This window comes from Erythrolamprus reginae, chromosome 3 (assembly GCF_031021105.1).
Source record: "Erythrolamprus reginae isolate rEryReg1 chromosome 3, rEryReg1.hap1, whole genome shotgun sequence".
Taxonomy (NCBI): domain Eukaryota; kingdom Metazoa; phylum Chordata; class Lepidosauria; order Squamata; family Dipsadidae; genus Erythrolamprus; species Erythrolamprus reginae.
In genome coordinates, this window is record NC_091952.1 from 84,218,583 (window position 1) to 84,237,285 (window position 18,703).

At 35.9% G+C, this 18,703-nt stretch overlaps 1 protein-coding gene across 1 annotated transcript in view; it reads right to left on the reverse strand.

Annotated features, from left to right (window-relative positions):
- The window catches only part of ITGB3BP (integrin subunit beta 3 binding protein), a 63,023-nt gene that overhangs the window by 38,351 nt on the left and 5,969 nt on the right, over positions 1 to 18,703 (reverse strand). The window contains exons 2-5 of the mRNA XM_070746066.1: positions 14,589 to 14,631; positions 10,626 to 10,761; positions 8,392 to 8,421; positions 2,398 to 2,473 (exon numbers count right to left, since the gene is read on the reverse strand). Of these exons, the coding sequence (XP_070602167.1) occupies positions 2,398 to 2,473; positions 8,392 to 8,421; positions 10,626 to 10,761; positions 14,589 to 14,631 (285 nt within the window). The remainder of the gene's footprint in view (positions 1 to 2,397; positions 2,474 to 8,391; positions 8,422 to 10,625; positions 10,762 to 14,588; positions 14,632 to 18,703) is intronic.

The window sequence follows — 18,703 nt, forward strand, 5'->3', positions numbered from 1 at the left end:
AAATAATAATAATAATAATAATAATAATAATAATAATAATAATAATGGTAAATAATAATTGTTGAAATTATTCAAAACCCATTTGAATTGTATTTATGCCTGGTCCCCAAAGTTGTGGCTCTTGCAGCACTCTTATGGTCACATAATCAAAATTCAAGCATAGTCGTTCACTCACACTAACAAGACTAATGGCCTCAGGGGAGCTTCCAAAGCCCCCAACTCTGCCTGAATGCTACTCCAGCGGTGGTCATAGTGACAGCTGCACTGGGGCTGAAATAGAGGCCTTCCAAAGAATTGTGAGAAGGACACATGCAATTTGAAGAACAGTACATGCAATTTGTAAAAGACGAAGAAGCCTGGGGTGGCCAGTGGCCGCCTTACATAGGGCCAGGCCAAAGATGACTCAAGCAGCAGCAGGAGAGAGAAGACAGCAAATGTCACCTAGGTGCATAAGGGCTGATGGAGCACAAGATACAATAGATATGATACAATGTGGTGGGGGCAGCTGTGGCGTTGTGCTGTGGTGCTGATTTACAGTGTTCCCTCTATTTTCGCGGGAAATGCGTTCCGAAACCGCCCGCAAAAGTCAAATTTCCGCGAAGTAGAGATGCGGAAGTAAATACACTATTTTTGGCTATGAACAGTATCACAAACCTTCCCTTAACACTTTAAACACCTAAACTGCAATTTCCCATTCCCTTAGCAACTATTTAGATTATTACTCACCATGTTTATTTATTAAAGTTTATTTTAAAAAATATTTATTAAAGGCGGATTAAAGTTTGGCGATGATATGACGTCATTGGGCGGGAAAAACTGTGGTATAGGGGGAAAACCCACGAAGTATTTTTTTAATTAATATTTTTGAAAAACCATGGTATAGACTTTTCACAAACCCGCGAAAATTGAGGGAACACTGTACTGGCATGACATTCTGCAATGGCGCTGGCAGTGTTGGGGCTGAAATAAAGGCCCCAGGCAGCCAGCAGAATCTACTGAAGGTACTGGACTTCTATCCCAGAACTGCTCCTGAGGTTTGTCACAATGCAGGGCAGCCAAAATAACAGTGGGGAGAACTAGGCAGATGGAGGGGAATTCAAGAGAAGAATGTTTCTTATCTTATTATTTAGGGCTGGGAGATACCACATCAACAATGCCTTCATGGCATCGGACCAGAATATCTCCGGGACCGCCTTCTGCTGCACGAATCCCAGCGACCAGCTAGGTCCCACAGAGTGGGCCTTCTCCGGGTCCCGTCAATTAAACAATGTTGTTTGGACTCAGGGGAAGAGCCTTCTCTGTGGCGGCCCTGACCCTCTGGAACCAACTCCCCCCAGAGATCAGAATTGCCCCTACCCTCCTCGCCTTTCGTAAGCTCCTTAAAACCCACCTTTGTCGTCAGGCATGGGGGAACTGAGATATTCCCTTCCCCCTAGGCCTATACAATTTATGCATGGTATGCTTGTGTGTATGTTTGGGTTTTTTAAATAAGGGTTTATAAAATTATTTTAAATATTAGATTTGTTACATGTTGTTTCGTTATTGTTGTTAGTCGCCCCGAGTCTATGGAGAGGGGTGGCATACAAATCTAATAAATAAATAAAATAAAATAAAATAAAATAAAATAAAATAAAATAAAATAAAATAAAATAAAATAAAATAAAATAAAATAAAATAAAATAAAGTAAAGTAAAGTAAAGAAAAGTAAAGAAAAGTAAAGTAAAGTAATGTAAAGTAAAATAAAGTAAAATAAAGTAAAATAAAATAAAATAAAATAAAATAAATAAAATAAATAAAATAAATAAAATAAATAAAACAAATAAAATAAATAAAATAAATAAAATAAATAAAATAAATAAAATAAATAAAATAAATAAAATAAATAAAATAAATAAAATAAATAAAATAAAATAAAATAATAAAATAAAATAAATAATGGATCACAGTGGGTCCCGACCAGGGGAATATAATTAACAATACCAATGGGGATTGCTGAAATTTCAGTGCTGACATTGTGCTTTATGACCACATCACTTAATGATGGAAATTCTGGTTCCAATCACCATTGCTAGCCAAGGGCTACCTGTACAGATAAATTATTTAATATAGTTCACAACTTTCAATGATTCTGGGCAGCTCACAACAATCAAATTATTAAAAAAACAACCATAAAATACAAAGTACAAAGTATGGCAAGCATGATAAAGTGAGAGTTTTAATCTTCTTTCCAATCCCTTGGACGAATGTCATTCAAAACATTAAAACATGGAAATGCACAGGAAATACCAGTGCAAAAAGCTATTTGTATATATGGCATTGTGAAGTGCTAATGCTTTGAACACTCCCAAATCACCTGCAGTTGGAACTTGTGATAATTACTGCAATATAAAACCTTACTTGTCATCGTTTGTCATTTGTTCTTGCTCCTTTGTATTGGGTTGGATTGGCAAGACTTTGGAAGACTCTCTGATTTCTAGAAAGACAATTAAAGAAGTAGGAATAAATTATTTATCTTCTCAATAAAGAACATTTCCCATTTTGCTGATGAACAGAAACTTCTCTCATTGATAAAGTAATATGTGTGTATGTATGTTATGTATACTGTATATGCATGTGTTTGTCTATCTGTCTTTTATTTATATGTGTGTGTGTGTGTATATGTGTGCATGTGTGTGACATATTTTTGCTGATATTGAAAAGGAAGGGAGACTACTAAAGATCTCTTTTGTGCTTACTTGCCAGGTAGCCACACTCTTACTGGGATTTGAACCTGATTTGAAAACACACACACACACACACACACACACACACACATAGTCCCAGTGGGTATGGCTAGCTGATGAGGCCAAAATAAGGCAGAAATAGATCTATCCTAGTCTCCCTTAATTTTCAAATTCAGAAAAAAAACATGTGACACATACAGATAGAATTGATGGCTATCAATAAAATTATAACTGCCTTGGAAAATGTCCCTGGGTTGGTCCGAGAGGCAAATAAGGAGCTGTGATGTTCCTTCAATACACCAGGGTGATTCGACACAAAAATATGTAACCCTTCCCTGGTGCAGAGCTGAAGGGATTGGATACTGTAGCCTAGAGGATAATTCTCTGCCTTACAAGGCAAAGGTTGCAGGTTCAAGTCCCAGTGGGTATGGCTAGCTGATGAGGCCAAAATAAGGCCGAAATAGATCTATCCTAGTTTCCCTTAATTTTCAAATTCAGCAAAAATACATATAAGTTTTCAAATCAGGTAAAATATACATATACTGTATATATGTTTTCAAATCATATATATATATATATATGATTTGAAAACACACAAACACACACACACACACATATATATATATATATATATTTTCATAGATTTTCACGGGTACGTCAAAACGTCGCCAGAAATCTCTGAATCCTACACGGGAAGAAACCCAAATATGCCAAGACCTTCACACACATATATATATACACACTGTATACTGAATACACTGTATACATTGTTTAGATCCTGGAAACCAAAAAGTATCTAAGGATTAAAATGCTGCTAGTGCAGTGAACTTTTTACACTAGCCAGCCCGATTCCACTCACAAAGACTCCATCAGAGAGATTGCCATGAGAGGATTGGCCTAAAAATCCAAGTAACTAACTAGTTGCAGTTGATCTTCTGGCCAAATATTATCCTTACAGTCTGTCTCGACGGCAAATTGAATGCGAATTATATGCCCACATCCTAACACAGGACATGCAGCTCAAGCCAAAAGTAAGCAACAAACATTCACTCACAGGTGAATAGAGCTTAAGGACCATTCATTCAAAAGAATGACAACACAGTTATGTTCAGAAAACTAAAATGTCACAATCTACATTGTGTTCAAATTAACAGGAAGGGACAATAGAGACAACATGACTAGGCTCATGTGATCTCTCCATCCTGGAGCCTGCTTGGCTCAATTATTTTTCCTCTCCTGCCCTCTCTACCCAAGCACATTAAGGAATCAGGCAAAGAGATCATCACTGTGTGGTCTATGTCGCCTCCCTCTGGGAGACAAGGATGGACTGGACTAAAAAGAAGAGGCAACGGAATTAGTGCTGATCATAAGGCACCAGTAGTAGGAGGTGGTCACCCACTGAGCACAGTGCTCAGTCTTGTGACATCAAATAATTCCAGCTAAGGGAGAGTTAAAGGCTATCTAAAAATGAAAGAGATCGGGGATGATTAAAGTACCATGTGAATATCACTTGGAGTGTTTTCCTGTACTGCACTGGATCTACTGATTATATTATATTATATTATATTATATTATATTATATTATATTATATTATATTATATTATATTATATTATATTATATTATATTATATTATATTATATTATACTATATTATACTATATTATACTATATTATATGAAATATGATCTATTGATTATATTTCAAGTCATGACTTAAAATTGTATAATGTTCTCTTATTTTACTCCTTCAGGAATATATCTTAAAATGAATAACTGCATTGGTTGCCGATCAGTTTCCGGTCACAATTCAAAGTGTTGGTTATGACCTATAAAGTCCTTCATGGCATTGTACCAGAATATCTCCGGGACCGCCTTCTGCCACACAAATCCCAGCGACCAGTTAGATCCCACAGAGTTGGCCTTCTCCGGGTCCCGTCGACTAAACCGTGTCGCCTGGCAGGACCTAGGGGAAGAGCCTTCTCTGTGGCGGCCCCGACCCTCTAGAACCAACTCCCCCCAGAGATTAGGATTGCCCCCACCCTCCTTGCCTTTTGCAAACTTCTTAAAACCCATCTCTGCCATCAGGCATGGGGGAACTAAGATAGCTTCCCCAGGCCTACATTGTTTATGTATGGTATGTTGTGTGCATATTTTTTTAATTATGGGTTTTTAGTTTTAATTATTAGATTTGTATTGTATATTGTTTTTATATTACTGCTGTGATCTGCCCCGAGTCTACGGAGAGAGGCGGCATACAAATTTAATAAATAATAATAATAATAATAATAATAATAATAATAATAATAATAATAAATAATAACTGAAGCAGAGAAAGGCTGCTGGATCTCTTCACGCAAAGTCTCTGCAGATCACAACAAATCAGGGGTGGGTTCCTCCCAAACTGATAGTGACCCACTGGCGACGTCACAATGATGTCACCAAACTGGATCAGTCGGTGCCAGTCCATGGGCACCACCATTTTTAAAAATATGTTTCTTTAATTTTTTTATTTTGTTCTGAGCATGTGCAAAAGTTGAGCTTCCGGCACTTTCTATGCGGTTGCCAACTTGTTTTTCACTTTCTTTTTAATTTTTTAAAAATTTAATCTTTTTAATGCTTTGATGTTTCTAATAGAGAGGAAAGTTGCCAGAAAGGAGAAGGAATTTACTAGGACAAGGCTGCCATGAAGAATAAGGCAGAGATAGTCCTTGACCTATGACCACAATTGAGCCCAAAATTTTGATTGCTAAGCAAGAATGTTATGTAGTGAGTTTCATCACATTTTACTCAATCCATGACATTTCCTGACTCTAATAGTCATGTGCAAACTAGGGAAGTACTCTGAAGGCATGTGTAATGTTCTAATGTACAGAAGGTATGGTTAAATCTGTGGTAGAAAATGAACTCGAGGTGTAGTAGATAATGTTTGTTTTTGTGTGCCTGTGTGTAATATGTATGTACACATATGGCATACATACATAGGATTAAATAATATATTTTGGATGTTTAGTAGTAATAAATAGATAGGGAAATTGTATCTCATTGAGGCCTTTGAGTCGAGGAGAGGCCAGGCACCCTAACCCTTGACATTAGTGATGTTAAGTTGGCCATGCCCACCCAGTCACATGCCCACCCAGCCACATGATCACCAAGCCACCCCCCACCCAGTCACATGACCACAAAGCCACTCCCACCCAGTCACATGACCATCAAGCCACTTCCACTCCCTTAAATGTCAAGCCACTCCAACAAATTTAAGCCACACCCACAAATTTAAGCTATGACCACAGTGTGATAATTTTTAAAAATTGGAACGCACCCCTGCAGCAAATTATGTCCCATTCCCAAATTTAAATTGTGTTCTAAACACAATCAGATGGACCTTATGTTTGATTCATGAATAAGAGTGGTTTTTATATTGGACCTAATCTGAATGCCCTGAGCATACTTGAAAAAAATGCTCTTGAACATTTGTGTCCTCCTGCTTCATGAATAACTATTATTAGCCTAATAAACCTGGTCCTTTCCCATATTTGAGACAGAAATGAAGCTTTTTCTCATTAAAGTACATTAATTACCTCTCTGTTTGGTCACTGAATTTGGCACTCATAGATTTTTGCATTTATGTATAGCCATTAAACGGATTTGTAAAGATTAAAATCAATTTTTAAAACGCTAATGCTTAGAAATCTAATTAAATTAGTAAAATAGCCTGTTGTTTATTATGTCATGCTAATATAGACAGAACACTAGCTATGGGTTCGTATCTTAATTTATTTTATTTTGTTTTAATTTATTCAATTTAGGCACCGTCCAGCTCTAAACTCACATTGGGAGTTGCATAATAAAACAAAGTAGAATAGAAAATATAACAGTTATTAAAACAAGTAAGTGATAAAAAATAAGAACCAACAATGAATCCACTGATCCTCTCAAACAAATCCTGACCACTCTAGCACAAGGCCTGGAAGAACAGGGAATTATTTAAGGCCTTCTGGAATGCCAAGGAGATGGGAGCTACAGGGATATTAGTGGGAATCTGACTTTTAGAGTTTGTCTGGGATCAGATACAGAAAATACCGTAGTCCTTGGTTAATGGCTGCCTTCTTTAGCAACCATTCAAAGTTATGTCTTTGGAGTCTTCGGAGAGGGGCGGCATACAAATCTAATAAATTATTATTATTATTATTATTTATTTATTTATTTATTTATCAAATTTGTATGCCGTCCCTCTCCGCAGACTCGGGGCAGCTAACAACAGTAACAAAACAATATAAACAAATCTAATATTTAAGTTAACTTAAAAAGAAACTCCAATTTAAGAAACCAATCATACATACAGACATACCATGCATAATTTTTTTTTATAAGCCTAGGGAGAAGGGAATATTTCAATTCCCCCATGCCTGACGACAGAGGTGGGTTTTAAGGAGCTTACAAAAGGCAAGGAGGGTGGGGGCAACTCTGATATCTGGGGTGAGTTGGTTCCAGAGGGCTGGGGCCACCACAGAGAAGGCTCTTCCCCTGGGTCCCGCCAAACGGCATTGTTTGGCCATATTATTATGGCACTCAAAAAGTCGCTTTATAACTAGCCCTCAATACAAGTATCATCGTGTATTCATGGTCATATGACTAAAATTTGAGTGTTTCACATATGGCACATATTTACAATCCTGCATCACAGAATCACCATTTGAGAGCATCATAGCCAGCTTCCAGCAAGCAGTTAATGGAGAAGCAGTAAGCTGCAAATCACGGCCATAGAAACATAGAAGACTGACGGCAGAAAAAGACCTCATGGTCCATCTAGTCTGCCCTTATACTATTTCCTGTATTTATCTTACAATGGATATATGTTTATCCCAGGCATGTTTAAATTTAGTTACTGTGGATTTACCAACCATGTCTGCTGGAAGTTTGTTCCAAACATCTACTACTCTTTCAGTAAAATAATATTTTCTCACATTGCTTTTGATCTTTCCCCCAACTAACTTCAGATTGTGTCCCCTTGTTCTTGTGTTCACTTTCCTATTAGAAACACTTCCCTCCTGGACCTTATTTAACCCTTTAATATATCTAAATGTTTCGATCATGTCTCCCCTTTTCCTTCTGTCCTCCAGACTATACAGATTGAGTTCATTAAGTCTTTCCTGATACGTTTTATGCTTAAGACCTTCTACCATTCTTGTAGCCCGTCTTTGAACCCGTTCAATTTTGTCAATATCTTTTGGTAGGTGAGGTCTCCAGAACTGAACACAGTATTCCAAATGTGGTCTCACCAGCGCATGAATACCAATTGCATTCATTTAACGACCACAGAAGATCTGATCTACTAAGTCTGCCAGTTTCACATGACATTTAACAATGGAGTTGTGGGTCCCAACTGCAGTTGTTACGTGAGGACTACTTGTAGTGTTACATGCATTAAAAAGCCACGAGGAACAATAAGAGCTTTTTATTTAAAATCTTGCCTTAAACCAGGCTTAAGGCCAAGTAACATGTCAAAACAGAGGTGATACAGAGACACCGAAGAGAATATCATTCAGGATGTTTTTAAGTACCCATTTCAATTTCCAACTATGCATTAGGACATCTTCATCATAATAAACACATTCTGCTCACACTATTTGTAAGAAATTAAATTTAGAAATTAAAAAAAACAGCTTACCATCCGATTCTTCGGCATTATTTGCTGCAGCTTGATGGAACCAAAAAAGAAAAAAAAGGAAAGCTATTGAGGCTTAGCTGTATAATTATCCATCTAAATGTCAGCTGCGAACATGTGATTCCTTCTTTTATGTGCAAAAGGACTGTTCCCTTATGCCCACACTTAATTACAGCATGGAAATATAGCACACACTCACCTTTGCCTTTGACACTTAATGTTCAGGGATTTTACTTCAGGCATTTCTCTTTTCCCCCCCATTCAGAGTACAGGCATATGAAAAATTCAGTCAATCTCTATGCCAAATAATGTGTGCTACATAAACTAAAAACATAGTGTTGGTAAAAGCTAACACTTTCTATACGGCCAGTAAGAGATTAATTCAGGGAATCCAGAGTTTGGAGTTTTGAAGTTGTAGATTACACTACTTATTATGAATATAGATAAATCTATCATTAATATTCACCTAAGAAGACAGGAATTACTGAGTGAATATGATAAACTCTTCCATTTGCATAATTGCTTTTTTACAAAGTAGCTTTAACTTGAAATATGATGTACAAAGAGTACAGTTTTTCCTTATTTTAATTGCTCTATACATTCCCAAACGATATTTTCTTTCTGTACTTGACCAACAAAACAAAGGCTTTTTAAAAGTTAGCTTAAATCCTGGTCCACATAGGATTTTTTTTTATTATTTTTAGCCACAATTTTGCCACTGCATTTTTCTGAGACTTAAAAAAAAACTTTATAGTCTTTTGTTCCATTTTTATTATTTTAACAACCTAATATTTGGAAAATTGATTAATAAGCAGATTTCAACATTGTGAGAGATACCTTTTCTTTTTACTTTATATTAAAATCCTTTAACAATAGCTATTGCAGAATATATACAATTTTCAGTACCACCGCTGAACAGATGCCACAGGACTTTTCTAAGTTAAGGCTATCAAGGAAATCTAGTTGATCAATTATTTCCCCCTCTCCTCAGGAGTTTCTCATCTGAATTTTACTATCTGAGTTTTAAATGTAAAAGAATGTAACCAACTATTCATGGCTGAATTTACAGAGCTCTGCGTTCATTTGAAAACATTCTGCCTCAGAAATGTCTCTACCACTCTCTTCTTCCATCTTTACAGCTTCCACAACTTCTGTTTAAGCAAGAATTCTAAATAGACACATTGTATGTTACACTCCATCAATTAATAAAGGCATGAAATTGTTTTGCAGTTAATTAACTGCAATGTATATTTTAAACAATACCTTGAGTTTTGTTGGACATTTAAATGAGTGATGCACAGAGGATAAAATACACCTTCTACAGATTTCTGAAGGAAGTCAGTCAAAGGAGTTTACAAATATTAATTGTACACAAAATCTGGCAATTTTTTGACTTTCCCCATTTAATATGATTTTAGCATGCTTGTAAAAGTGCCCCCAAATCCTATTTTTGTGAAAAAATGGGCCTGTTTTTCACAAACGTAGGATGCACAAAAGGTTTGGGAAACCTGCAAAGTGCTTCTAGGGGCTGGAGAAAGGCAAAACGCCCCCATTTGGGGGGGAGGGGGAAATGGGCCAACTTTTGCAAATATGGGGACATTTTTGCTTTCCCCCAACTCCCAGAAGCAGTGTTTTTCAACCAGTGTGCCGCGAAGCTCAGCATGAGAGAGAAAGAGAGAGAGAGAAAGAAAACAAGAGAGAGAGAGAAAGAAAGGCAGGGAAGGAGGGAGAGATAGAAAGAGCAAAAAAGAGAGGGAGGAAGGAAGGAAGAGAGAAAGAGGGAGAGAAATAGAGCGAAAGGGAGGAAGAGAGAGAGAGGAAGAGAGAGAGAGAATTTTTTTGTCCAAACTTTTTTTAGCCCCCCCTCGCCCCCCGCTCAATGTGCCCCATGATTTTGTATATGTAAAAAATGTGCCGCAGCTTAAAAAAGGTTGAAAATCACTGCCCAGAACTACTCTGCAGGCCTCCCAAATCCTCTGTGTGCCCAATTTTTCACAAAAATTAGTGAAAAAAGGGCCCATTTTTGCCAAAAAAATCCTAGGACATATAGAGGATTTGGGAGGCCTGTGGGCTGGAGAGGACAAAAACTTTTTTTTCTTACTTACCTCTTTGAAATTTTGGCGTGTGTTATAGTCCAAAATATATGTAACTATAGACATACATTACTGAATCAAGAATCTGACTTGATCAATAACCAGAAAGGTTCCACAGTAAATAGAATAAAATGTTCAACCAACCATTTGATAGGTCATCTCTCTGTTCTTTGGCATGATTACTTCTGGAACTTAAAAATGGACTCATTAGACGTGTTCCTGTTGTTGGTGAAAAAAGGAGGTCATTTTTCTTTCTTTTTCTTGGTATTGTTGCTGGCACCTGGACCAATAAAAAAGAACAAAAACCGTATGTGCAGGATAATACAGTATAAAAGCACCGTCATATTCTCCCTTTCAATGCCAATACACTTACTTATTATTTAAAATCATCATCATCTACCTATCATGCAATACACCGCCTTGTGATCCAGAGTTACATATGTTTTAATATTTTCCGTATAATTGTGTGTTGCATCAAAGTCAACTCATGTAATTTTGCAAGAAGGTGATCTAAGTTATGGGTGTCACAACAAAAAATATAGTTGATCTTAAGAGTATTTATTTATTTATTTATTTATTTATTTATTTATTTATTTATTTATTTATTTATTATTTAGATTTGTATGCCGCCCCTCTCCGCAAACTCGGGGCGGCTCACAACAAAGTGAAACAATTTACAACAAATCTAAATTACAGTTTAAAAATATTTTAAAAACCCCATTTTCTAAACAAACATACATACAGACGTACCATTCATAAATTGTATATGCCCGGGGGAGACGTCTCAGTTCCCCCATGCCTGACGACAAAGGTGGGTCTTAAGGAGCTTACGAAAGGCAAGGAGAGTAGGGGCAGTTCTAATCTCCGGGGGGAGTTGGTTCCAGAGGGTCGGGGCCGCCACAGAGAAGGCTCTTCCCCTGGGGCCCGCCAACCGACATTGTATCTAGAAGAAGTGGCACAAATATCTGTGGCTTCACTTTCAGATTCCTATTAATATCTGAAAAACTCACAAAATCGTGATCTTATTGTAGTAGCATGTGCCTTCTGAATGGCTCCCAAAAGAATCAAAGCTTACACTATAGCAACAGCAGCATGTTATTTTCTCCAGTATAATGGTGGTCTTCCTTAAGCCTTACCAGTTGTTCATCCTTTATAAAGGATGGGGGTGGAGGAAGAGATTGCACAAGAAAGACCTATCCTAAATATTAAAAGCAGCAATTTTGAATTATACACAGAAATCTACTAGAATGATAATGCAGGGTCCACAGCTTAACACAATGTTATTTGTACCAAAATGTTGTAACATGGGACAGGTTGTCAACGTCCCAAACAGCATGGGAGAAATAAATCATGTGGAGTTAGAGGCTTTGTCCTGCCACTGATCTTGAAAATCTATTCTACTCCGTCGCTTCCATTTCTGGCTTTAGTATTTGGGGTTTTCATGAGCTGTACCCCATAATCATCACAATTATGACAAATCACGGCTTCAGACTCATTACATGCTTTGCATGTAATGAGTCTCTCTCATATATTAGTTTCACCTTTTAAGTTGTATTATTATTATTATTATTATATTATTATTATTATTATTATTATTATTATTATTATTATTATTTAGATTTCTATGCCGCCCCTCTCCGCAGACTACTGAAATAAATGAACTTTTACATGATATTCTAATTTTTTGAGTTTCACCTGCACAGGTTGACTTAGAGGACAGGGTAACTTCCCAATTTACCTAGGTGAAATTACTTTTCCAGGTTTAAGCTTACAGCAGGACACAAGAATTAAGCAGCATAGTCCTTAAAGGCAAGATTTTCTTTTGCCTGATATTGACATACCATTCCACCTATATAGAGGAAAGCTGCTAACCTATCTTTCATATTTTATTCCAGATGTTATTTCAACTTTTTTAAAAAGGCTGGCAATAACTCAGCCTTCCCTAATCAATCTATTGCTTACTCGCTATCTCAGAATTGCTTGATGTTACTAATCATAAATGAAATCATTAGAAAGGTGACAACAATCACTCAGACGCTCCTTATAGATGATTCAGGAGAAAGAGAACCTTCAATCTCAGCAGATGCATTACAAAGATGGAAGCCAGAACTGGAATATGACAAACGATTGCCTTTTCCTCCTTCACCATCATATTATAACTAAATATAACAGACTTACTATTTAATAAAGAATTCCATATTCCTTTCCACATCTCCCTATTGCTAAATATTAAAGTATTTATTTATACGTATGTATAAATAAATATTGATAATGTTTATTGCTCATTTGTAATTGGAAATCTCTTTGCTGCTCTAATAGAATGTATAACTGGAGGAAGTAGAGCGGGTGTTTGGCAAAAGCACCACGATTTACCAGGGAGGAGACAGTAAAAGCCCAAAATAAGAGACTGCCTAGTCCTGAACCAGATGGGAGAGGAAGGATGAAATTCAAAGAAGAAACATCCTATAAACTCTCAGGGGTACTTCCATTAGGTTAGAAAATTATAGGTTTAATCTGGCAAGATTCTGTCTATTAAGTGTAATCAAATAAAGGATTGGAGTCAATTGAATTCTGCTGTCTAATCCTTGGACTTGGGCCTGGTAGTTGCAGGTTTTTATTATGATTAACTTAATATTTATTAAATACTGTACATTATAAAGAGCAAGACATTTCTAACTCCAATTTTACTACTCAAAATTTAGGGGAAAGTGGAGGGAAAGGTAGAAAAGTAGAATAAAATAAGGAATTAAGAACATTCAAGATTTAATTCTTAGGATTATAAATTAAAGTTTCCATCACCTACATATGTTCTCAAAACAGCCAGCAGAAGCTACCTCTGAATGAGATATATTATAGCAATCTCGTAATTTGAAACTTTCTTGTAACATTTAGCTATACAGTTTTCACTCTAAGCAAAAACGTAATTATCCCAATTTTCATGATTAATTTTATCTATTTTTTTTTTAAAGTCATGAAATTCTAAACCAGCAGCAAGAGATCTGACTGAGCAAACATGCCAAATAATTATTCTTAAAATAAACATTTCCTCCCTTTTAAATTTCCATTTTAGAAGAAAAAGAAGCTTTAGGGTAGAATAAAATAATTTCAAGCTGGATCGCTTGTTTCCAAAAACACCCACCTGACCTAGAAAACAGATGCAAAATTACAGTCACAGCTGTATTTACAGCACATAATGAATAATAGAAAATAAAATTGCAAATTACATTGCTAATGATTATTATTTGTTTGGCTTGAATTTTGTTTCAATTCAAACAAAGAGAAAATATACATATTTTAGCAAGATCCAATTTTCAATTTAGCTAAACTGTAGCAAATCTTTTGTAAAAAATTTAAAAATGGCACATGCAAACAAAAATGGAAATTCATTTTGTTTACATTTTGATATATTTCCCTATTATTTGTCCTCCACAACCTACCTGCTTTAGCTTCACAAAAACACCCATAATTGGTATTGGAAGAAAATAAACTGGCATATGTCATGGCACAATGGGTTTAGAAACACACAGTGCCACAATTTACCAATAAGGGAGAACAGAAGAGAAACACAAAAACAATACAATTTCATTTTTATTGTGATAACCGAATGGGTAATTTATTACAATGTTACAATATATTATTTTATGTTAAATTACTTCTCTCAGTTAATTACATTCTCATCATAAAAACGTCTTTTTTTTCTTTCAATTTTGCAGTTTATAATATGAAGATGATAGTATTATCATAATTGCATATTGTTATATGTACACTCATATAGCAGTGCATTTGCTTCACCAATTATAGAACAAATTTCTAATAAACAATGCCATAAAAACATTTGGTGCTGGAGAGAGATTTAAATACTGTATAACAAAGCAAAGAACAGCACTATATTTCGTTATTTATAGTCAATTGTTTCATTCAAAGCCAGAATATTATATAAAATAGCATTGTCTTCAAAAATCTCTAGCAATCACATTCAGATGTACAATATCAGTATTAAATTGTTTATGATAATTTTTCTGAAATATTGCTCATTTACACACAAACACACACACACAAAATAATGTACAAAATAATTTAAATACAGGATAGAAAAACAAAACTTACTTTTTCTGGAATAAGATTTTCCAGCTTCAAGGCTCTTTTAGCACTACAAAATAAGGAAAGCAAAGGGAAATTTAAATCTAAGAAAATTCTTTACCGGTGGCTAGTAGTAATCCCCATTAACTAACCCTAACCACATGCAAACAATGTTTTCTTACAGTAAGAAATGCATTGAACAAGTTGGTAAATACTGCTTTGAACATTGATCACATTTGTGCTGTTTTCTCACATGCGGCATACAACTGGAATAAACACTTTGATTAGAATGCCAATATCAGATTACCCAAAGTATTCATTATCTATAAAATACTAACACTGAAATACAGAATTGCATAGTAACTTACCTCATTATTTTTCAAGGTGAAAAAAGCAATTCTTACATTTCAGCTTTTAACATGATTCAGTGCTGCTAGACTACGACTGAATTAAGGAACAGATGCTCTATGACTTTACAGGTCCCTAAACCGTAAGAAAATATTTTCTCGCATTCTTCACTGTACTGATTCAGGAACATGCCAGCTTTCTCTGTAAAATCTGTTTTCCTGAGCTAGATGACCAGCTGTTAATGGCAATACTAGAAATGAAAAGCTGAATATTTATAATATTTTAGATTGTACAGCTGCCTTCTATAGGAGTCATCGTCAGAATTTTATTCAATGCAGAGTAAATACTTTAAAGAAAGAAAGGTCAATGTAAATTAAGATTATTGTTCCCAGAGACACCTCCAAAGTACCTTCTTAAATCTTAACAATATTTAAAGGGAATTTTAAATATTCCTGTAAAGGAACTAAGAACATTTAAAATCACTTAACAAATGCATCATGAGATAATTTTAGATGAAACAACTTTTACAGAGGATTTTCATTTCAGAAAAGAACATTACAGGTATCATATTGGAAACAGGCCATTTTCCTGTTTCCAAACCACCACAACACTAGAATGAGCATCTCACAAAAAATTACCTGCATAAATGCCAAAGCCCAAGCTAATCTCCTACAAAATATTTTATTTCTTTTTTGAGATGAAACCTATGAAAAAAGTTTAAGGGCATCTTTGAAGTATGAGTTTATAATTGCTAGCTTGAAATGAAAATGAAAAACATTTTTGTCTTTAAAACAAACAAGCAACATTATAGGGTATTTACATTTTTCATGTTAAAAGCCATTTGCATTCGTGCCAAGATTCAATCAAAGCTGAAAAGATTTGGCAAACTTCTTAACGGAACGTTCTTTTTAAAACATAGTGCCCTGTATTGCTTAAAGAATGCAGATTCCATTACATCTTCTGTATCTCACTGGCAGCAAGGAAACATTGTGTATATTAATACATTCACTCTGCAAAGATGCTGTAGGGGACATGCATTTGCATTCGACACTAAGGCATGTTATGATGGAAGTTTTTATGGTGGACTTCAAAGAAAGCTGGAAGCGAAAGTACAGTGGAATCTGCACCCAAGATAGCTTTATGATAAGGATAAATGGCAAACTACATGAAAATCCCATTAAACTATAGCAAACTGGAGGAAAAAAATCTAGGGAAAACGGGTAGACTGGCCAAGCAGTATGCTATTTAAAATCTGTCAGAGACTTTGGGTGGAAGCAGAATTACAGCATACCCAAATTTTCTTTCCGCTGCCTGTGGAAATGCTGAAAACTTGGAAATAATTGAACTCATTAGCCATTCACAGTCCAAGAAATTACCACTTTACCAGGAGAAGAAAAATCGTGTTGCCACATTTCTGTTACACAATTATTTTAGGTACATATTTCCCCTATGCAACAGTAGTAAAACTCAACAGTTGCAAGGACCTTTACAGATTTAAGGAATGACATTTCTTAAATGGGAAAGTGAAGGGGCATCAATTCAAGGCTATATTGTGAAAAAGAAAGCCTAATCTGGGAAGCATTTATTACGTTTCTTTTGTATTGCTCTTCTATATCATACAGTTATAGGAGGAGAAAATACACTTTATTTAAGCAGGACTGGTTTTTCATTTAGATCAAATAGCCAAATGGGACAGTGAATCAATGAAATGTATAACAGGGTACACGATGGGCTTTGGTTAACGCTGCCTATTGGTTGGAGGTGCCTTATTTTCACCTTCTCAAAAGTTAAGTCTTATGAATACAATGAAACTCCCTTCCATGTCAATATGTAAATATATAAGCAGGGCCAATGCTCAAGACAATCTTCACAAAAATATTTTTACATTTTGGTACGTTTGTTTGTTTGATTTCTACACCGCCTTTCTCCATAGATTCAGGGTAGCTCAAAACAGAGATAAATACAAAAATATAAAACATATAAGAAATCTAAACTTAAAATGTAATCTAAAACCCCAGTTCTTAAAAACCACATTCATCCTATCATAAATTATACATTCATATCATCGGCCGGAACTGGTTGTTATTTTACTGATAAGAGTAGTACATCCTTGGAACAAACTTCCAGCAGAGGTGGTTGGTAAATCCACAGTAACTGAATTTAAACATGCCTGGGATAAACGTATATCCATCCTAAGATAAAATACAGGAAATAGTATAAGGGCAGACTAGATGGACCATGTGGTCTTTTTCTGCCCTCAATCTTCTGTTTCTATGTTAGCACTCAACAGCCCCAGGCCTGCTGGCAAAGGTGAGTTTTTAAGGCAGAAGGCCAAGAGAATGGGGTGGTACGAATCTCTGGAGGGAGTTGATTCCAAATTTGGAGTTGGATGGGATGGGATGGGAATGGAATAGAATGGAATAGAATAGAATAGAATAGAATAGAGTAATTTATTGGCCAAGTATGATTGGACACACAAAGAATTTGTCTTTATTGTCTGGAAATGGAATATAAATGACAAAAGTTTAAGGATATCTTTGAAGCATGACTTTATATTGCTAGTTTGATTTTAGGATTTTTTTGAAAAGGGATTGCTGAAAAAAAATGTTGTGTATAAAAAGAATAAGCTACCATAAATTATATGGTATTTATGTTTTCATGGTAAGAGCCACTCATATTCTTGCCAAGAGATAATCAAAGCTGAATACTTGAGTCTTTGGTATTCTCTGAGCTTGTTTTCTTGTAGATATTTCATTACCTGACTAGGTACAGTATACACTGTACAAAGTACAGACTCATTAGTGGTAGTGAGTCTGGTGTTTGCTCCCTGTTTATAAACAGCAACTTGCCTTGCCATTGTTGGTGGGGGAACGGTTTTCTCATTCATACTTCCTTTGATTAGAGTACATATTTTTCCTTGGCTTCCTTGATTCTTCATAGGCTTTCAGGATCAGGGTACTAAGGAAAACAGCCAGAACATCACTAGTATCAATGATGGTACCTAGTCGGGTAATGAAACAACTATGATCAAACAATTAAGCTCAGATAGAACAAAAGGGCTCCACTATGCCAGTGTTTCCCAACCTTGGCAACTTGAAGATATCTGGACTTCAGGTCCCAGAATTCCCCAGCCAGCATTTGTAACCCTAAGCTATGTATATATTTTTTTCTATTTGCAAATCTAAAACGATTTCACTAAATTTTTAGCAACATGTTCCCTTTTTAAATACAGGCCCCTGTAAATACAGAGACTATACATAAACCTATTTAAATTAAATTTATTTTCCCAAGAAATCTAGCGATGTGGAAGTTATAACACTCTTGGTCAGGTGATTTCAACAGAACCTATCATAAATGATTAAACAAGCCTTGGAACCACTTCCTGTCTGTTGAGCATACGCTCACTTGTGACGTGGAATTCTTATGTTCTTATGAGATAAGATGCACATATACCCAGGAGTGGACTATGGGGGGGGGGGGACACAGCGAGGTAGCAAAAATGGAGGTCCACCCCAGAGTACGGAAAGATGTTGAAAGAAAATGCAGGGCGTCCTGCATAAGCCACACCCAGAGTGTGGTAGTAAAATTTTTGGTAGCCCTTCACTACATATATCCATTCATTAAAGCTGGTGTGACGACATAATATTGGGAATTGTGCTGGTGCCTGAAGGCTGTGAGGGTCTGGATGGGAGCCAACAGACTCAAACTCAACCCCAAACTGAGTGGCTGTGGGTTTTGCCTCCCAAGGACTGTTCCATCTGTCCATCCATAACTTGGGGGGAGGGGGGATTTAA